Source organism: Pseudopodoces humilis, chromosome 26, assembly GCF_049639895.1.
Source record: "Pseudopodoces humilis isolate 2021_Gansu_Grassland_sample_001 chromosome 26, ASM4963989v1, whole genome shotgun sequence".
NCBI classification, from domain to species: domain Eukaryota; kingdom Metazoa; phylum Chordata; class Aves; order Passeriformes; family Paridae; genus Pseudopodoces; species Pseudopodoces humilis.
In genome coordinates this window covers 689950-712563 of record NC_142225.1, presented here as the reverse complement: position 1 = coordinate 712563, position 22614 = coordinate 689950, and the positions used below count along the sequence as shown (strand labels likewise).

The 22614-nt window shown below is 46.7% G+C and overlaps 1 protein-coding gene across 10 annotated transcripts in view; it reads right to left on the bottom strand.

Moving 5' to 3' along the window:
* Positions 1-21391, bottom strand: part of PPP1R12B (protein phosphatase 1 regulatory subunit 12B) — a 126699-nt gene extending 105308 nt beyond the window's left edge. For all 10 annotated transcript variants that reach the window (XM_014258960.2, XM_088067262.1, XM_088067264.1 and 7 more), the window contains exon 1: positions 21079-21391. In XM_014258960.2, coding sequence (XP_014114435.1) covers positions 21079-21366 — 288 coding nt within the window. In that variant the 5' untranslated portion in view covers positions 21367-21391. The remainder of the gene's footprint in view (positions 1-21078) is intronic.
* Between the last annotated feature and the right edge of the window lie 1223 nt (positions 21392-22614).

Sequence of the window (22614 nt, the reverse complement as noted above, 5' to 3'; positions counted from 1 at the left end):
AGACCCTCTCCCCCAGCAAGGGCACTGACACTCATCTGATACCCCACTGAACACATCCAGGAGCTAAAGTGGCTCACAGTGGAACCACACAAGGACTTGCACTGGTATGAAAGGCACATGACAGGAGCAGCAGGAAGGGCAGGACTGAGATAGTCTTAAGCTGCCACATAGTATCTTGCTTATGTCAAGACAGACAGACCATGCTGCCTACAGCCCAGGGAAAAATGGATTTTTCAACATAGCATTCAGGTCACTCCAGGGCCAGTACTGCTTTCACAGGAACCAGCTCCACCTTACAGACATCCAAGTTCATGTAGGAGAAGTTCCATGAGCTCCTGCAAATGCCAAAAATGCTCAATTAGCACCCAGTGAAAAACACTGGAATTACCACTAGAAAACAGTGGCTGTGAGCAGAAACAGCTCAACACAACTACAGGTGAAGAGCATGAGGAGACTCCTTGGAGGGATTCATTGTCAGTTTATTCACAGACTGTCAGGCTTCCGTGCACATCCCTGTCTTGCAGCCACATCAAGTTTTGTTTCAAGATTTGAATTTTACCTTTGTGGCCAGGAAAAAGAAGGTGGTATATAAAAAGAAAAACATGCACTCAGTAATTCTATTCATTAATTTTCCTTTCCAGTCTAGCAGTGTGCAAGAAAGTTTAAATTTGCTGCTTTGCAGTTATATATTCAGTGGCTAAAACCTCTCTAAGGATCAGTCTGTGCATTCCTAGAGGCAAAAATCATCCTCAGGCAGACATGTGGCAGCTTGCTTGGGCATTTTCCAGTCCTGTGCCACTCAAAGTCTTCTCAGTCAAGCAAACAAGGGTTTTTCTGAGTTTTTTCTGAGTTTTGCCACTGTTCCTGCCCACACATGAACAAAAGCCCAGCTTCCAGCACGGCTCAAGTGCCACAGTCACTATTCCCAGCAGGAAAAGGCTCCACGTCAATCAGAGGACACAGAATTTTCTTTGAAGCATAACAAATGATGGAGCTGACAAAGAGGGGGCTGAATAAAGAAATCTTTCTAAAAATGAAGTGATTCCACACTATTCCTGACAGGTCCACAGCTACGATTTTGCAGCATTTCCATTTCTAGTGCCATCCCTGGGATTTTCAACATCACTTGCCATAGTGCAGCTTTAAGGAAATGTTTTCTTTTAAATGCTGCTGAAACCTTGATATAATTAGGTATTACAGCAGAAGTTAAGCTAGGTGTTTTCCCAAAACATAGCAAATAAACCTGGACTACAGCTGGCATTTTCAGTGTAGCAGGTAGAGGAGAACACAGGAATTCTGTCTGATGACAGGCTTTGCACATGCCTTCACAGAATCCCAGATTGGTTTGGGTTTGAAGGGAGCTCAAAGCTCTGAACCCAGGCTGGGAGGGCTGGGGGTGTTTAGTCTGGAGAAGAGAAGGCTCTGAGGAGACCTAAGAGCCCCTTCCAGTGCCTGAAGTGGCTCCAGGAGAGGCATGGGCAGGGACACCTTAAACCAGCCCAGGTTGCTCCAAGCCCCATCCAACCTGGCCTTGGACACTCTCAGGGATCCAGGGACAGCCACAGCTGCTCTGGTCACCCTGTGCCAGGGCCTCCCCACCCTCACAGCCAAGAATTTCTTCCCAATATCCCATCCAACCCTACCTTCTGGCAGTGGGAAGCCATTCCTCCTTGTCCTGACATTCCAGAGCCTTGTCTAAAGTCCTCCAGCTCTCTTGGAGCCCCTTTAGGCACTAGAAGTGGCTCTAGAGTCTCTTAGGTTTCTCTTCTCCAAGCTGAACACCCCCAGCTCTCTCTCCCAGCCTGGCTCCAGAGCAGAGAGAAAAGCTTTTAAAGAACTCCCAATACTGGAAAAATAAATGTTTGAGGATCCAATTTGTATGAGTTTTCAAATGGCAACCACACTTTCAGGCAAAGCTCATTTGCACTTGTCTTTATTCACAGGAAAAATAGAAGAAGGAAAATAAATCAATTGACACTCTTAGGGCTGCTCAGTCACAGCAAAGTCTCTTTGAGTTTTTTTATTCCTTTGGGAAACAAACTAAAGCAAATCTCAGCACAGCTACCAGTAACAAAATCCTTCACTGCTGGTTTCTGAGCACATTCCTGCTACCATCAGCAGTCCAAAGAAAGGGCAGGGACTCCATTCTGGTCATGTCTATGGAAAAGAGAGGTGGTGGTACATGATACATTCCCTGGGGAGCCTGGGCAGTGCCAGCACCCTCTGGGGAAAGAACCTTTCCCTGATATCCAGCCTGAGCCTGCCCTGGTGTAGCACCAGACAAATGGACAAACAGCAAGTGTGTCACTACATGACTGAGATGGAAAAAAAGTCACAGAGAAGCAAGGAAACTCCTGGAATGGAGAGAGGGAAAGATTTCACCAAGCTGATGGGGTCACATTAGTGGACAGGGCAATGCAGAAGAGCAGGTGTATAAGAAATTGTCGTATTTTGGAAAATATCCACCAAGGCTTTTACAGAGGGAAGTCTTGTGACAGCCACTGGAGTCTTTTGAAAGGTAAATAAGCACAAAGACAAGGAAGGTCCAGATGATACATGACATCCACCTCATATACATGATGTGGTTTTTTGGGTTGTCCTTTGCAGAGCCAGGGCATGGACTCGATGACCCTTGTGGGTCCCTTCCAACTCCAGAGATTCTGAGTCTATCCACAAAGATTTCCAAAAGGATTCTCAGCAGGCCCCTCACTGCAGCTCCTGTAGCCACTGAGTTGCCCAGGTAAGAGGGAAGATCCTTGCACAATTAAATGTATTTTCATGATGAGGAGACCAGAATATGAGACAGATCTTCCTGGAGAGCTCTGCAGAAAGCTCCTCCCAGGGTCTGTGCTACCAAATGTGCTACATAAAGGACCTGGAAGAAGAGGTGATCAGTGAGGTGAAGTTTGCTGGTAAAACTATTCAAGATGTAAAGCAAAGGATGAGCTTGAAGAATCTTACAGTACTGAGCAACTGCTGATAAAAAAACAGATGAAAAGCAGTGCAGACCACTGAAGACTGAATCACAGGCACAAAATACACCCAACATCATGTAACAAAATGAAAGGCTCTGAGCTTATTACTGAGTTCAAGGCAAAGCTATTAGGATTATAACAAATAGCTGTAGGAAAATACCAGTTCCAAGCTCAGAAATCAAAGAAAATACTAGACATTACTTGGAGCAGAACAAAATAAACCACAAAATATTATTAGGCCTCTATATAATGCACCAAATCTCCAGTATCATAAGAAATTTTAGTCTCCGCAACTGAAGATACAAAAAAAGATACAAGACATGAATAGGACATGAATGAGAAAAAGCTCAGCTTACAAAAATGAAAAAAACACCAAAACTAAACAAGAAACAAAACCCATTACTAAAAACCCAAACAACTTACCCCATTTTCCAACAGCATTTCTTAAGGATTTTTGTGGCATCACAAATATGGTTTATACTATTTCTAGGGTACCACAGGAATAAACTCCTTGCGGGGAAAAAAACCAAAACTGGCTGAAGAAGATTTCAGGAGGATAAAAAGAGAACAAGCTGTAAAAGGTTTTGGGAAACCAGGATGTTTGTTCCACGTTTGCTCCCCACAGCTGCTCCCCTGAGCCACCACAGCAGGGGATGGGGCTGGGTAGGGAATCCCCAGGCTGCAATTCCCTGTGGGAACACTCCTCCAAAGGTGCCACCAGCACAGACCAACGAGGCCCAGCTCTGTCCCTCCTGCCCAGCAAGAAGAGAATCAGAGGTCATGTTTTACTGGTGTGAGATGAAACCAAAGCAGAGAAGGTGGAGAGCTCCAGCCTCTCATAAACATTCTTACAATGAAGCAAAACAGTAATATTCCTACTTTTAGGTGGGAGAATCTAAAGGCAGAACAAGAACCTGAAGGACACAGCACTGGGGAATCCCTGACGAGGTGAGAGCTCTGCTGCAGCACACACTGGCCCTGACAGCTCCCACGCTGCATCTTGGAGGTCTCTGTGTTCCACCACAGCATTCACTAATTTAATGTTTTATAGCATCAATGACTGATGGCATCACTTTTAATCCAGCATTTCCACGCCCTCCTCTCCGCCCCCAGTGGATAATTGAGGGCTGGCTGAATGACTCCAAGGGGTGCTGCTGAAGCAGGAACACATCACCCATGGTTCCAGCTGAGCCTGCCAGGCACTGGGGCTTCTCACCCTCTGGGAGATGTGCAGACATCATCATTGTGATGATGTTAACGAAGGGATTAATTAACTATCTTTTCTAAGAAGCTCTGATAAACCTGGTCATGACTCAGTGCACAGGACTGAACTAGAACGGTTTCTGTGACCTCTTCCAGCCACGTCTGGAACTCTCCAATGGCAACCATCTGCCCTCACCACCAAGACAGCCCAGTCTGGTTTGTGGGCTGACAGCAAAAGGCCAAACACATGGCAGCAAAAGAGATGCATCTTCCAGCATCCTACCACAGGAGAACCATCCAAGCACTGCTCCAAGAAGCCAAAGCATTAGAAAACAAGTGTAGACAAACTGGAAAAGGGGTGAATGGTTACAGACTGAGAGCAGGACAGCATTAACACTTTAGCAGGACAGGGTTTGGCTTCTTCTCCCAGGCTACAAAGGACAGACAAGAAGAAACAGCCTCAAGCTGTAGCAGAGGAGGTTCAGCTTGGACATCAGGAAGGATTCCTCCCCAAAAAGGGTGGGCAGCCCAGGGAGGTGGTGGAGTCCCCATCTCTGGAGGTGTTTAAGGACCAGCTGGACAAGACACTCAGTGCTCTGGTCTGGCTGACAGGATGGCTGGCCACAGGTTGGACATGATGACCTTGGAGGTCTTTTCCAAACACAATGGTTCCATGACTCTATGTTTAAAATAAATAAATTATAAAAAGAAGCTAGTAGCTTTATCAACAATAGGTATCACCAAATCTCCAGGACTCTGAAGGTTTGTTTCATCACCACAACACTGTAATTTAAAAGAGGCAGCAGTTCTCATTTAGGCCAGGGCTTGAACTGAAATCCCAAGTACAGTTTGCAGGAAGCTGGTTGTGCTGTCATCATACAGATTCCCTCCCAAGGGCTATACTCAATGCTTTGTTCCTTGTTCACTTTCTGCAACACTGAACAATTTTCTTACAGATTAACAGCACCTAAACTAAATGTTAAAGAATGGATTTGAGGACTGAGTTTAGACTGCAGAGAAGCCAATACTCGGAGTAACTGTAAGACAGGATTTGGCCGTAAGCGCAGGGTGCCTTCTATAGCAGCTATTAATATAAGGAACAAAAATAACTCCTGCAATATGCTCTGAAGTTCAAACCTTGGCTCTGCTGCTGTACAGGCTGGCACAGCCCTGAAGTCTCTCATCAAGAGACAGACACATTTACCACTTATCTTTTTCAGCACGAGGGAATGCTTGTTCAGAATGACTCAAGTGATACCAATTTACAAGACAAACCATTTAGGGCTGTGAAGGTCAAATTCTGTTTGTCAATCACCCAAGAATGAAAAGCCAGTGCATATGATGAAGAGAAGAGGAAATCCATCCCTTGCATGAACACCTTGATGCTGTGTTCAGTCAGATGTATCAATTCAGGCTACTAAGAGCCAGGAAGAGAAAAATGCTCAAAACTTCCTGGAATAGCAAGATGATATCCCACACATATACATATTCTTTCTAGTTTAGAGGACACTATGAAATATAATCTCCATGCCGCAGCAGCAAGTTCCCCAAAAATTCAATAAAATTGCCCACTAAGCACAAAGCAGAATTGCCACCATTTCTGCAGGACTGTATTTATGAGCCCTCTGAAAAGCACTGGATTTTAATTTCAAAAATTTTGCTTTAATATTTGAGAAGGTTTTTTGCTTTGATAGTTTTCCCCCATCTAATTTTCTCTTATTGACTGTCACCTGCAATAAATAATGTTTTTTTAATTGCTCTTTATATCTTCCACCCATCCTAGAGCTTGGCAATCCAGAGCTTAACTTACGCAGTTAGGATTTTACTCACCATGCAGATTCTGAACACAATGAAGCTTTTGGCATGAGCTGTGTCCTAAAGCAATTAGTTCCACAGCTGAATTTTACACTGGATGAGAAAAAGCATTTGTTTTAAAACTCTGATGTCCTTCAGTTCTTCCTTGTAGGAAAAAACCAAACATCCCTAATGCCATTTTACATGTAATTTTGGAAATCTTTACCATATCTGTGCTTGTGGCTGACAGTCAGAATGAATCGTGGAAGTTTCGCTCTTTCCTGGTACAGAAACCAATCCATGGCTTTGACCCCCTTGCTGTTATTTCCCATCTCTTTCCCTTAACTATATATTTTATTTTTTATTTTTTTTGGAGATTGTAGAAAGAGAGTTGCACATACTAATCTACACATGGACACAATACAAGCTTTTGCAGCCTGTGACAGCTGGATTGGAAACCACCATTTCCCCATAAACATTACTCCCCATTTACAGACCAAATTTTGCCAGCCCTTTTATCAGCAAATTGGCCAATATTCAGGGCCAGCTCACATTTCACTATCTTGACTGTGCAGGAGCCTTTGCAAACTGTGACCTTGCTGTATATTCCCTTTCCTGTCTCACATAAAGGTGTGCAGACTCCAGAGGAGATGCACAGGATAACTCTCCTTCCTCCTGCAAACTGACCCTTTATTGCCAGCCTTCGTTTTCTCTCTTTCAGACAGTAATCACTAAGATCTCTTTATTTCACAACAGCTTTGTTTCTTAGAGCTTCCATAGAGGGGTGTTGGAAATCCAACACACATACCATCTCCACCAGATTTCTCCTATACACCTGTTTGTTGCCTGCTTTGGGTTCATCACTCCCCAGGTTCTTCTTGGAGTCCTTTTTGGAAACTGTCACTTCCCCCTGACATCTCCTGGTAGCTGCTTTAGCGATACATTATACACAATGTATATGGATATATGTATGTATATGGTAACAGCTCAGTGACTTCATGTGCCAGCTCCAACTGATGCTGAAGACCTGACACTTTTCATTTGTGTGAGCAGTCCTAGAACCTCCTCTGTCAATACTACAGCTTGGGAAAGCTCAGAAAGCTGAATTTTATTTTTTTTTTTTTTTTTACCTGAAGAGATCCTTGTACAGGAAAGACTGACAACACTCAACCCTGGTATCACTGAGAGACACTACAAAAATATTCAGCACACAATGCCAAAAGTGGGACAGATTTATCAATTGAAACTATTTTGTTGAGCTGTATCCAAGACTCAGATTCTGCCAATATACTCCAAAAAAAATCCCCAAAAATGGACACTGTGTGCTACCTGAATAGAGCATGTACCTATTACAGTGATTTATGATAGAGAGGAGAATGCACACAGGCTACAACATATAAAAGATGATATGTCACAAAGAACAATATATCATTCTTTCCATATTGAAATAATTAGGATTTAAATTCCACTAGATCATCACTTTTCAATTTTCTTAACTGGAAGTCCTGTTTCATAGATCCAATATGTAATGTTTGCAGAAGCACTCTTTGTCTGCAGTAAATACGCTCACCCTCACTCACCTCTTTCTCCCCGTACACCCCACACTCCAGATGCCCGTGTGTGGGAACAGGGATGGGGTGCAAACACCAGGAGAGGTGTGGGAGATCTAACTTGAAATTTGGAAGGCTCATGCCCAGAGCCTTTGCACAGAGTGCTGACACACCAATACCTGAGTGCCTCTGTCTACAGCAGTATCTCGAGTGAGGCTCAGATCACACTGGGGATCACAGAACCCCACAGTGGGTCAGGCTGGAAAGGACCCCAGTGGCTCATCTGGTCCCACCTCCCTGCTCAGGCAGAGTCACCCCAGAGCACATGGCACAGGATTGTGTCTAGATGGGTCTGAGATATCGCCAGTCAGGGGACTCCACAGCCTCTCTGGGCAGCCTGTTCAGGTCTCAGTCACTGCCCAGGGAAGAAGCTCTGCCTCATGTCCAGGTGGAATTTCTTGAGCATCAGCTCCTGCCCATTCCTCTTGTGCCAGGGCTGGGTCCTGGGGAGCAGAGCCTGGGCCCTGCTCTGAGCCCTCCCTGCAGACACTGTCAGACAGGAATGAGATCCCATCCCAGCTGTCTCCTCTTGAGGCTGAACAGCCCCAGCTCCCTCAGCCTTTCTTCAGTGGGGAGATGCTCCAGGCCCTTCCTTACCTCCACAGCCTCTGCTGGCCCCACTTCAGAAGCTCCAGGTCCCTCCTGTCCTGAGGAGCCCAGACCTGGACACAGCACTCCAGATGTGCCTCACCAGGGCTGGACAGAGGGGCAGGATCCCTCCCTGGCCTGCTGGGAATGCTTTTCCCAATGTACTCCAGGACACACTGGCCTTCTAGGTCCTCAGGACACCTGGATAAAAAGTAGACCCCTGAGGACCTGGTGGGAACTCTGCTGCTTTTCAGCTTTCCACTGATTTAATTAGATTAAGTGACAGAGGGTCTGGGAAACAAATGGCAGTTGGTGGGGAAGTGACATAGCTCAACAGCTGGTGACAAGCTCAACAGCTCCAGGGCAGTTTGAACCCCCAGACCAGCACTTTAATCCAGAAAGCATCTGCACAGCCCTGGAGCAGCACCTGGGGATGCCCCGGGGATGCAGAGCAGCCAACACATGGTGGTACTGCCCAGGAACAGCAAACACACAGTCCCACCCAGGATGATCCAAAGGAACACAGAGCCACACGCTGTCAAACAGGGCTGTTATCCTCCCTGGTTCCTTCCCCTCCTAGCCAGAGGCTTTTCCACTTGGTCCAAGAGAGGGACTGCAGCTGCCAAGCCCTGCTCTTTCTCCTCACTGCCCTGCCTGCTGGTCTCCAAAGCACGGGAGCCACTGACTCCTACCCACCAGCCCAGTTTCCTCAGCTGCTGGCAGGATCAGAGCTCTGGCCCTCGGGACTGACTGCTGCTAAGCCCATGGAGTGATGAGGTTAAAAGCAAGTGGGACTAAGACATTCTTTCTGCAAAGACCAAGCTGAGCCTGCTGACCTAGGCTGTTCAGCCTTGAGCAGCCATCGCTCACAGGCTGTGCATCCTCCCCAGAGCCCAGCCCCAACCTGGTGCCTCCTGCACCCCCTTCCCATATTCAGATGGCACTGAGCAACAGTTAATATCTCAAGTGCAGCACTGATTAAATTGGTAGCTGTACTGAAAGTTGAAAGGGCTCCACTAAAGAGGCCTCAGAAGCCAAAAATGTCTATTCAGCTTTACAGCATTTCCTACAGTGTCAGCACACTGTAGCAGTGAGAAGCATTCCTCAGCAACTGGAAGGAATTGCTAAGCCCATTAATAAAATTAAGACAGCCAAGTTCAATAAGAAAATACATCCAACCTTAGAAGCCACTGATGTCTGTGCTGCAGGATGGGGAAGAAACATTTACCAAATTGGTAGTAGAAAGCAGAAATCCACAGTCATCATATCTTTTGGGAGACACAACCTGGCGGCACTTCTGATTGCACATCTGCTTCTGAAGAAAAGAGGTCACGACATGCCTTAGATCTGAAGGCATGGCTGACAGAAAAGCCATTTGGAATTGAAGCTGAAGTTGCTGTACAAGTTTGCATCAAAAAGTAGGGAAGGCACCACAGGTATGACACAACAGCAACTGCTCACAGGCGGTTCCTGCAGGACTGAATGCTGAAGTCAAGTAGAAAGAACATCTATCTCCCTCCCGGCAGGGACTTCACCATTAAACTTACTTTATTTTGTGGGGGAGGAGGGGGCAGAGATCTTGTGGAACAGAAAACCAGGGAGATAAGGAAACGAGGAAAATGCCCTACAAATGGTTAGTTTGCATTCACAGGAGTATTCCAATCCTGGAAGTGTCCAAGGCCAGGTTGGTAAAGGCTTTGAACAACCTGGTTCAGTGAAAAACGTCCCTGCCATGACTGGAATAAGACAATCTTTAAGGGCCCCTCCAACCCAAACCATTCCATAGTTCTGTGATCCCAGGAATGTCTGACAGTCACTGCAAAGAGTCAGAGGTGAGGATTGCTGAAGCTCCCTGCAGGCCCCCAACTCCAGCAGTGCTCCAGATGACAGTGCTGGTCCAACAAGATGGACACATGCTTGAGGGAACGGACTAAGTGCAGCTCCCAGGAAGCACAGACTTGTCTTGTTAGCTCCTTGTGCAGCCTCAGAGCCTCGACCCAGGGAATGAGGGGGAAGGAATGAGCATGGACCACTTTTGAGACCAGGTGGGATGCAGATATAGCTTAAGAAGGAGCTGATTGATGTCACTGCAAATCACTGTCCTGGTGACAAAGGGAGGCCTGATGACATGCAAACACTGCCCATCCCCACATTAGAAGGATCCAGGGAACATCAGACCTCTCAGTCTCACCGTAGCCCCTGGAAAGGCTGTGCAGTAAATCTTGCTGATCGCCATTTCCAGCAGGAGGGGGAACAGCCAGCACGGTTTTACCGGTGACAACTAACTCCAAGCTGCCTCTGGGGAGGATGGGAGAAGTGTGCTACACCTCTCACCCTGTCTCTGCCAGTGTTTCCAACAGGCAGGAGCTGGACTGCAGAAGCAGACGACTGATGTTGGTGAGAATATCAGGCTCAAAAGGTGATCAGCTCTACAAAGCCCAGCTAGCAGCTGATTACCAGCAGCATCCCTCAGGGCTTATATGGGGTCAATACAAATCCATGTCTTCATTAACAAACTCAATTAACAGCAATTACAGGACAAAGAGCACTCTCACCAAGCCTGCAGATGGTGTCAAACTGCTGGCATGGCTGGGGCAGGTAGGTCAGAGGGACCTACACAGCCTGGACAAAGGGGCTGATGGAGAGGTTATGAAGGACAAGAGAGGCATGCAGTGTCCTGGCCCGGGACAGAACAAGCCCTTGCAGCAGCACAGACTGGGGCTGGCTGTAAAGCAGCTCTGCAGCAAACAACCTGCAAAGCTCTCAGGGAGAGTCAGGCAACAGTGGCCAGCCAGGCAGAATAAACTGCTTCTATGGACCATCCATACAAATACCTGGCAGAGACTCTGCAACTCCACAACGTTCTGCCTCTCCAAAGCCTTTGAAACAGTCCCTTTGCACGTAACTTCTCCCTTTCAAAGCCTTGCAGGGTACACAGATCCCCCTAAAAGGATATGATCAGAACATCAGCCCACCCCAAGTCAAGCTGGCTGAAGCACAGAGCAGATCAGTCAGCTTCCTCAGAACACAGGGAAGGAACATGAAGCCAGGGAAGATCTGAAAGCCAGAATCAAGTGATGGAACCAGCTTTGAAAGTTTAACCCAGACACTGTCTTCTTTAGAAGCAAGTCAGCAGCTCTTTCTACCTCTGTTCTAGAGAGTTATTTCAGCCCAGAATTCATAATTCTGCTTGAAATAGTTGCTGCAGACTCTTAAAACCCACATCTTTCATAAAAAATGGAAGATGATCTGGTAATAGGCTAAAATGTAGCATTTCACTGCCATCAAGTGCTTTGGAAGAATCTTTGCCAGTGGAATATTTTTTGGTAACACCAGTGATTACATTAATATGTGTCAGCCACACCAACATGACTTGTGATATTCATTAAAAGGCTCAAGTAAGAACCCAGGGCTCACTAGCACAGAAACTACCACTGACAGGTTCATGGCACTTGAAAAAAAATTAGATCAGACAGTTGGCAAGTGTGAAGTGTGTCACAGGTACAGTCACACTCCTACCCAGGCTCAGGATGTGCACCTCTTCCTGGACAGGTGTTGGTTCTGCTAGTGCACCCAGTTGCTCAGATTTAGTTGCTATCCACAAAAACACCAAAGCTGTCTACACTGAGTGTGTCATCCCACTAAACGAAACCACAGAGCCAATGGGGTTGGAAGAATGGCTTGTTAGATAAAAATTTAGAACGTTTCATCCTCCAGTACCACAACAGTATATAAGGTAAATATTCTGATTATTTCTGTTGGTACAGGCAGGGTCTCTGCTTATGCTGTAACTCAGAGTAATGGTATAAATATATATATATATACACACACATATATTTGGGTATACCAAAACAATTAAAGCAAGCCACAGCACTCACAGCCAGCTGGGTCAAAACTCCCCTGTCCCACCGATCTTCTAAGGGGGAAATCCCTACTTACATGTCTTTACACACAAAGTATTAAATTGTCAGACATCATAGAATCCTAGGCTGGTTTGGATTTGTAGGGAACTTAAAGCTCATCCAGTTCCATTCCCTGCAGGGACAACTTCCACTATCCCAGGCTGCTCCAAGCCCTGTCCAACCTGGCTGTGGACCCTTCCAGGAGTGGGGCAGCCACAGCTTCTCTGGGCAACCTGTGCCAGGGCCTCACCACCTTTACAGGGAAGACTTTTTCCCCAATGTCCTACCTAAACCTCTTCACTTTTAGCTTAAAACTGATCCCCCTTGTCCTATCGCTATCTGCCTGTGGAAAAAGCTGCTTTTTTTATAAAGTTCCCACTTTTTATAACTGCCACTCAAGATAATTCATAATTAATAGTTGTTTTGGGTAAGGCTGACAATCCATATGAACTGAAATCCTGGAAAACGAAGATGCTCCATACTTTGACTTCAGAATGAAACCAAAAGCACTTCTGGATGCTTCAATTCAAGCACAAAGCCCGTGTGGTGAACTGGGAGCAGCTCCCTGTGGGGGCCCTACCAGATTCATGCTGGTTTACATTCCTCTGGGTGATGCTACTCTGTTTACAGGTCCAAACTAAACAGACATAAGCTAGGTTTGGGCAGAGCCCACACACAGTTGAGTTTCCAAGGTATCGATATTGATCCAGTATCAATATCAATCTGTTGACAGACAAAGGCCCTCTAATGGTTTAAGTTAGAGATTATCTGTTTATTCAGGGCCAGGCAAGTGCAGGGGTCATCCCCTTAATATCCACTGCAAGTTGACAAAAGACTCCAGTGTCTATTTATTTACAGAAGTCTTGAATACCCAAAATACTAATACATATTCATAACATTAACACCTGCCATTCCCTGCTCTGAATTAAAATGCATGGTACTGAGTTTAAGAGGTCATTAAGCCTGCATGGTTGGTTCCCTAATTTGAGGAGGGGGTCGTTTTGACAAGGAGGGGTCGTCAAAAGATGAAGGAAAGTCACTTTTCCTCACTCTGACCTTTCTACCTTTCCAGTGGTGGACACTACAAATGACACTTGGAACTGCAATTTCCTCTCTTCGTGACTTTTAAATGGGTTTCCAGATGTAAGGCCTGTGTTTTTCCTATTTATCAGTTTATTTTTTTCTCATTATAAGCACAGCTAAACAAACATACAATGACAAGTAATTTGTTACCCAAGTCCAGGACTCATTCTCCCAAATCCTGCTTCTAACCTAATCATTAACTCTAGCAAAGCCTGTCTCTAGCTAAGATCTTTAACTTTTCTAAAATTCTTAATTCTTTTAAAATTCCTGACTCACAGTCACCTCACTTCCCTAAACCACTGCTGGAGTCCCCTCACTGAGCCAGCACTTGTGTTTAGACAAGCCTGGACTAGGACTTGCTGCTGTCACACCACTTCAGATGTAAAAAAACATCAGGCTTCGATACGAAATCACATTAACTGATACAACAGGGAATGACAAATTATAAATAGGAGGTGGCTTCAGAGAGATTCCAGAAATGGATGGTGAGCAATCACTGTGGCAAATCAATGCTCTGGCTCAGGGGATCGGACAGGGGCCAGGTTTAGTTTTACCCTGAAAAGGCAGTGACACATAAAAAGCTAATGGCAGGTGGTCACTCTGCATTCTGTACATCTCACAAAGATTTATGAGCAAGGCTGAATGCTGGAAAAGCAATGCTGAAGCTGCTTCTGTCCCCCTGCAAGGTCAGCTTATTGTATTATAGAAACATTTCCAGTGAGACTCCTACAAGTTTAGAGTGTTCTATTTTGACCAACCACAGGAAACAAGCTACAAAAATCCCAAACAAATCAGCATTAAAGAAAAATAAATCGTACCATTTACTCTTAAAGAGTGAATTTTCAGTTATTTTGGTTGTTTTCAGATCAGCAAAGCCTATATTTAAGCTTAGAGTTTAAAGCTGGAAGGAGACCAATTTTTCCAAAATTTGTTTAACAGGAAAATATTTAACAAGAGAACACATGGATGTATTTTCTAAAATACTGATCACTTGTAAGCACTGCACATTATAATTATTATGAATGAAAACTGTCATGAGAAATTACGTAGGTGTCTGAATTAGGAATTTTGATGTCCTTGATTGTCAACAGCTTGATGTGAAAAGAGAAGCCTGACTCCTGGGATCTGGCTGTTAGCAACGTGTGGTATCATGCTCATTAGCCTGGAAATGCAGAAAAGCACATTTCCTTTGAAAAACATTTTAAGAATTAGGTATTTAAGAAAGGTTGTGTTTCACCACAGTAAGAGGTGGGACATCTCAGGAGTGGAGGGAGGAAATAAAATTTGGCTCCCTGAAGCCGTGCAGGTTCACCTCACAGCCATACTCTGGGTCCCACTGCTTCCATTTCATGTTCACAGCAGCTTGAAACATCTCTGCCTGGACAGATCATACTCACCATGAGCTTGCTCTTAAGTCCAATCATGCTGAAGTGAGCCCCATGAAAATCAGGCACCTAAATCCCCACCAAATCGTTCCTTCACAGAGTCACAAACTGGTTTGGGTTGGAAGGGGCCTTAAAGTTCATCTCATTGGATGTCCTGCTGTGGACAGGAACACCTTCCACCAGACCAGGCTGCTCAAAGCCCTGTCCAACCTGCTCTCAAAATTTTTAGCAAGTGACGTTTTCTCGCTGAGACCCATGGCCCAGCTCCTCCTGCAAGCTGCACCTTTCCTCCCCGTGCAGATCAGTTTGCTGCAGCCCAAGAAAGGAGATTGCAGGACAGCTGTGGCACCTCCCTTTAGAAGGACAGCTGAAAATAAACTGCAGACTCAGATCCCAGGATTTATACTGGGCACCCTCACCGTGCTGGGGCCACACCATCGTCACTAGGTCAAATGGTTCACTCAGCTGGGGATCCTGTCACTGCATAGCAGGGGCTGCCATTCCCCTGAAAGGCTCTGCATTTCTCTTTCATTTTTTACCCCAGTCTCTGCACAAACACAATGTTTCAAAACCATGTTTCAGAATATTTCATGGTCCACCTGCCCTTATTTGTATTCAAAAGTTAGAAAGAAAAAAATATCAATTTATACAACCACTTATGTAATGTTCCTGTCTCCCAACTGTCTTAAAACTGATTGCCCTAATATTCACAGTCTGACAGGCCTTTTTGACTTACAGTATATAATAATTCTCAACTAGGAGCCAGCATACCAATTCAGAAGTCCTGTATTTTCATATTAGTCAGTTATTATATCAGTATATTACAAAACACAGCACGTGTGATGTTTCACAAGCCCCACAGTACCTAGTCTGAATTCTAAATCTCTAAAACCGTTTGAAATAGAAACAGATCCCAGCCCCAACATTCCCCGCTAAAATAAGCAAAAGGCATTATAAATTGTAAAAAATAATGCCAGGAAGATGGGAGTTTCATCCAGGTTACAGCTGAGAGTTTTGCACATAAATGTACTGAATGTTTGAGCACAAACCCTGAATGTTTCCAGCCACACCAGCAGAAGCTGCAGGACCCTGTGCTGCTGGAGCAGGGACTGTCCAGGCACTGCATTCATTGCTCATTCCTGCATTTTTGCTGAGCTGGCTTTCAGTCTTATCAAACCATATCGATTCAGACAAGTATGCAGCATGGAAAATTTGTCTCCTCCTCTGATGCAGGCTCAAGAATTTCATCTGCCCAAGTCAGAAAGCTTTCAGCATGTATTAGGCACAACAAGCTTTCCCTAAAATCCCTTTGCTTTCCGAATGAGCCTTCCCTGTGAGGCCAGAACTCCAGCCTGCCCAGCAGCTCTAGTGGAGATGAGAACCTTTCCATGGGCAGCACTAAGGGACCAGGGTCAGCACTTCCAGCTGCTGCCATGAAGGAAGTTGTTGCTGAAAATGCCACCAGCTCCTTTGCCCAGTGTTTCTGGGGAGCAGCACAGCTTCACGCACGGTATCACGGGGTAGGATAAACAAAGGCTGAGGAAGGAAGCAATGAAGATGCACATCTCCCCTCCCAAACACCCATCTACTTACTGAAGTGCAGAGCTTCCTCCCAGGCACCTAGCATTGACTAAATGATGATGTGGTTGCCTTTGTTTCCAGAAGCTAAACCATCCAGTTGAAAGTGCCCCAAACCAAACCAGGGGAAGGTTTCCTGCCCTGCTGCCAGGAGTAGCAGCCCTCCCAGGCTCTAACTGCAGCTCAAGGTTAGTTTGTGTAGTCTACAGTAAATTCTGCCCTCTCAGGAGATTGCTTGGAAATAGAGATGCAAGGGAAAGACAATTGAACCCTTGATGAAAACATCAAGGCAAAACAGGGACTGAGTAAGCCGAAAGGAAGAAAATAAAATCATGAGGTTGATAAAACAGCACTTCAGATTTTAACTATTTTGTCTCATAAATTCCTGGTGTATTGCAGGCATCTTCCAAGCTCTCTCACTTTATTCAGAGCCCTGTGGGATGGTACATGTAACTGAATTCCCATTTATAACTGAAACCCAAAAACCCCATTTCACTCACCCTAGTGATAAACCCTATTTTTAACAGTGCCTTATTTCACTTTGACAAGCAGTGTTACATGCAGCACAAGAAGCTTGCAACTTTTACTTTTCAAGGCAGAAGAACACCTTCAGAAAGGAACTCTGCAGTGTGGTGGGAAAGGTATCACTCTCCCCAGATAAGCTTCTATTCCAGGAATGAATGTAATTTCAGGCAATGCAGCCTAACCCAATCTTAAAAAATGCAGCCTGATCTATGATGCTATCATCACCAACTTAGAGATCAGAAGCTGAACTACCTTAAACCACAGCTGGGATGCCCCAAAGATGGAGCACCTGAACATTTATTCCAGAGTTGCCATGCCACTGTAAGTTGTATTATCTCCTCACCTCTTAAGGCACAGACTGCCTGTTAACCTTTCAGTGATTAAGAAATTTTGTGTCCAGAGAAAGGAATGGAGCTGGGGAAGGGGCTGGAGCACCAGGAGCAGCTGAGGGAGCTGGAGGGAGCTCAGCCTTTGGAGAAAAGGAGGCTCAGGAGGGACTTTCTGGCTCTACACAACTCCCTGCCAGGAGGGGACAGCTTGGGGGGTGCAGGGCTCTTCTCCCAGGGTACAAGATGAGAGAGAACAGCCTCAAGCTGTGCCAGGGGAGGTTTAGGTTGATTATAGAAAATTTCTTGCCAAAAGGGTGGTCAGGCCCTGGCACAGGTTGCCCAGTGACATGGTGGAGTCACCATCTCTGAAAGTGTTCAGAAAGCTGTGGCACCTATGGAAATGGTTTAGTGGTGGGGGAATCCTGTCCCCCCTTCCCTCAGTCCCCAAATTTTGTTCCAGTGTTAGCACCTCAGTGACTCTTCCAACAGTGTCCAGACTGCTGTGATGGGGCAGAGTGCTCTCTATCACCTCTGCTTTCTGGACTGTCCAAAAACTCTGCTGCTTCCTACTTCATCATGGCTGCACACAACCTGTATGAGGAAACAGCAAACTTGCTGAGCAGCAACTGAAAATTGCCCAAACCTTCTGACACAGATGCCACCTTAGAAAGCTCTGAGGAGCAACCAGACATGCCTGCAGTTTTACAGCTCTAGCTCAGAAGGAGGATTAACAAACTGAGAATAACTAACAGCCTCCACCTAAGCCAGAGTCACTGCACAAAGTACCTGACGACTCAGGAAGCAGTTCCTGCATTAGCACAGGCACCCAGCACCTGAAAACAAAGTCAACAGCAAGCACCAAGGTACTGCAGAGTACTTGTAAATGTAAATGACACAGGAGTTATTTCATGAGCAACTCACTTCTCCTTGGAACAGGCCAAAGGGAAACAGAGTAAATCATCAAAGGGCAGACAGAGGATAAACAATCTTTGCTGTCATCTTTTGTGAACCAGTCCTTGAAGACAAACAAGCATTGATATTATTACATTGGGAGACGCTTTCCCAACTAGAAGCAGCAGAATGTTTTTCCCTTAAGACTCAATTTTCATACAAGTTTACTCTGGTTTTATCTGTCACCCAGGAGACAGAGGAGCAGTTCATACCCATTTCCCACCACCTGCAAACACTGGAGAAGTTCAGCTGCCACCAACAGTTCATTTCACCAACGTTTCTTGATGATTTCTACGTGTTCACCCACATTTAACTAATCTCCCTTTCCATTCTGCATTAGACGCAAAATCATTGTCAAAAATAATTCAGTGAGCATAATCTAAGTTTATAATTGAAAATATGGGACTGATGTTCATCCAGGAACATTCTGCAGGCACTGAGGTAGACAAAATACAGCTGAAGTCACCCTACAGGCTCCAGACATGGGCTGTGGTGCAGGTCTGGTGCCTCCAAAGAGGGCAGTGACACAGGCTCTAGGCTCAAAAACATCACTTGTAATTTAAAAGGTTATTTTCAAAATATAGCTTTGTGGCTATAAATAGCCAAGCCAGCTTCTCACACACCAAGTACATAATGGGTCTTAGCCACAGTGGCCCAGATACCAGAGCAAGTGTAATTTTACCTTTGTGAACGCACACAATATTTGGGCCCACCCTGCGCTTCAAACAAACTAACCCGATTTATAAGATTGGTCTTAGGTTTTGTGGGAGCAGCTGCTGACTCTGACAAATTAACTCAATTGACTTGGTTAACCCTTTCACTACCTAAAAAGACCTGAATGCTCATCCAGAACAAGTCTCATATATTAAATTTTTTAACCAAAGAAAAATATTTTACCTGATCTTTCTGTCAAGAAAGCCAGCTTTTTTCAATGTGTAGGATTTCCTTCCTCATTGAGTGGCCATTTGGTTGAACAGGTACTAAACAAGAGCAGACTGTCATTACCATCTGCCCTGTAACAAAACATTGTGTTTCTAGTACTAAGAGAAGTTATTTAAATATCTTCACATGTATTACATCATTCCAGTTGTCAACCAGTGCTCTGGGGATCCCCAACCTAACTTTACCAGAGGTAGCATTATTCTCCAAGCAACATGAAAACAAATCTATTTTGATCAGGTTCAGAGAAAGGAACTCATAACAACCTCCCCAACCATGCTAATAAACATTTTCATCTGATAGAGGTTTACAGACTTGGGATACACAAGCACAACAAAACCTTTAGCAAAACAGCATTTGTTCCATTTGGGTGTGCAAGAACATCTTGTCACTCTTCAGCAAAACTGTTATTACATCCATGGGACATTGGAACAAAGTTTTTATTCCAATCACAGTAAGGTCACCCTCCCTTTCTGTCCAGTTTGTGAAGAAACACTTCATGTAAGCAGCTGGCTGGTACTGCCAACATCTGCTCCACCACTCACTCATCCAAGGTCTTCCAAGTATCGAGGCCTAGGTGTTACTGGTCAGTGTCACCCGATACTGGGCTCCTCCGGCACATATGATACAATTCTGTATCCTTTACGTACACAGAATTCAATTTGCAGCCTGCCTGTCAATATATGGCCCGCCACAGTCTCCAGGAGCATGACCTTGCTGAGCTCACTGCCTGCCATCAGAGTCCAGCACACTTCACCAGACACCTCACATTACCCACAGCAGCACGGGACCCTTCTGAGGGAGTCACAATCGATCCTGGCTGGAAATCCCTCATGAAGTCATCCCAACTCCACCATGTACCCACCTTAAATTCAGCCTTGGCTATCAAAATGCTTTGAATAACCAGCTTTTCAGTAGCTGGTTCTTACCAATGTCTGCAGGACTAGTTATTTATCTGATAATAAATATACATGTGCTGGACTAGAAGTTACTAACACAGGACAATTTATTTGCTGTTGCTATACCAAACTCCACAAATAACCAAGAAAAAGGCCCAGCCATTACAAGGCTCGCTGCTCTGCCAGCTGAAGCCTTATTCAACCTGACAGTCTGTAAGCTTGCATACTCTTTGCTTCACAACTTATTTTTGGAAGTCCAAGCCAAAAAGGAGTAAATCTTCCTGCCCCTTGTTCCCTGACAGCTGTGAGCCAGCAAGCTCCTGAACTACCTTGCACATGTCCCAAATGCTTCTGTAACATCAGCCCAGCAAAGAAGAAATCCTAATTAGCTCAAGAATTATCCTGCTATTTGTGCTGTTAACATGTTATTCTTTACAAACACATTACTTCCTGATGTTACTCCCAAACTGTGCCTTTTTCCTCCCTCCTGTTGCTACAGTAAATGCTTCATCTACACTATCTTGAACTAAGAAAATTTTGTTTCCGAAGCTGGCCTGGATCCAAATCAGATTCATTTCACTGACCAGATGGACCAATCTCTGACACTGATTTCACACACCCTGCTAAATTCTCAATCAGCCTTGCACAGCAACAGGTTTCCCAATATTCCAGGGAGGCAATTCTGCATGTTCCCTTGCCTTCCTGCTCATTTATACCAGAGCAGGAAAAGCTACAGACGGAATACAGCACATGTTTCTTGACAGTCAAGGCTTTACCACCACTCTGCAGCCAATTCCAGTGACCACTTTGTACCATCTTCACATTTGGATGAGTATAAATAGAATCTACGTTACTTATCGGCCATGCGGCCGCTCTCTGCCAAGGAGCAGTTTGGGGAGTTTCAAGGCAACTCTGATTAAACACAAGAACTGGCCAGACACTCCTGACCTTGCAAAATTCCCAGTCCTCCCGGGAAATTTTCCCGGCACTTCAGGAGATCCCAATCAAATCCTAAATTTTGAAAAAATTAATAAATTGGTCGCCTGGCCAGGTCCGAAGCCCTGCCAGCCCGCGTTTTATTTTGCTAATTAATCTACTTAATAACCCTGTGAGAAGTTGGTACATCCCACTGTCCGATGGGAAGCACCTCGGTCTGTGCTCTGCCACAGGCTGAACGCACCGGACGGGGCTCGGATCAAAGCGAACCGAAGCCTTTGTTTACCGACACCCCCGGCCGGGGCTGCCGGTACCACCGTGCCCCGCAGGCCGGTGCTGGCCGAGGGCACACACAGCCGGGCCGCCCCCCGGCCCCGGTACCTGGTGCAGGGCTGTCAGCCCGTCCACATTGGTGGTGTTGATGCGGGCGCCGCGGCCCAGCAGCCTCTTCACCTCCTCGGTGTCGCCGCTGGAGCAGGCGGCCAGGAACACGGCGCCCTCCTCGAAGCGGACGCGGGACCCCCCCGCGCCACGGTGCCGGCCGCGGCCGCCCCCCGCCGCCACCGGCTCCTGCTCGGTCAGGGAGCCCTTCCAGCGCCGCAGCTGCTCGGCCCGCCGCAGCCGCGCCGACTCGGCCCGCTTCCCGCCCAGGTGCTCCGGTTCGGACATCGCCGCCGCCGCTCTGAGGGCCGCGCGGGGCCGCGCCGCGCTCAGCCCGGAGCGGGGCGCAGCGCCCCTGCCGCCATCTTCGCTACGCCGCGGCCGCCGCGCCCGCGCCGCGCGTGCCCCACGGCACCCCGGGACATGTAGTTCGGGCGGGGGCGGCGCCGCACCTGCCCCGGGGCGGCCGCGGCTCCCGGCGGCCCCCGCGCGGCGCCGCACCTGGGCGCGACCGGGACTACAACTCCCGGCGGCCCCCGCGCGTGGGCGCGGTCGGGCGCCATCGCTGTGGCTCCCCCGGGTCCCGCCCTCCCCTCAGAATCCCGGAAGCGCTGAGGGTGGGAAGGAGCTGCGGGATCATCGGGTCCAGCCTGGGCCCGATCGCCGGCCCCGAGCACCGAGTGCCACCTCCAGCCGTCCCTTCGGGGACTGCGACTCCACACTGCCCTTAGCCAGCCTCTTCCAATGCCTGACCGCCCTTTCCGGGAAGAAATTCTTACTGGTATCCAACCGAAACTTTCCCCGGGCACAGCTCGATGCCGTTTCCTCCTGTCCCTGTTCCCTGGGAGCAGAGCCCGACCTCTCCCGGCTGTCCCCTCCTGGCAGGGAGTTGTGCAGAGCCAGGAGGTTCCCCTGAGCCTCCTTTGCTCCAGGCTGAGCCCCCCCAGCTCCCTCAGCCCCTCCTGGGCTCCAGCCCCTTCCCAGCTCCGTTCCCTTCTGTGGGGTCTCGGGACAAATGTCCCGCTGCCATTGGGACATTCGGACAGAGGAGTGCGGAGCTCCCAGAGCGGCTCTGACCAGCAGCTGCACTCACACAAGTGGCTGATTTTATTGAGGAGATGCTGGAACCTGTAGATCTGCAAGCAAGAACTAAGCAATAGTCTGTGTAAACTCTCTACCCCTGGCACAACTAACATAAAAAAAAAGTAAAAAAAAAAAAAAAAAAAGCACGATGTTCTGAAACATTCATGAAACCAAATTCATCCTCCTTGAAAAGCTCAGAAGGCAAAAAGGTTTTTCAGAACGTTGTCCAACTCCTCCTCCACACTAATACAGAATTTGTGCAAGGTTGCAGACATTAGAGAAGAAATATTATTTAAAAAATTGATTCTCTGGGCATTTAAAGAATCCCTGGGGAAAATAGCAGGGAACAAATATGTGTGATCGCATATATTTAATATTTCAATGTCACCTAATTAACCCCGAGCCCGGGAGGCGAGCTCGGACCTGCGGGGTCCAACTCCCCCGGCTGCTCCC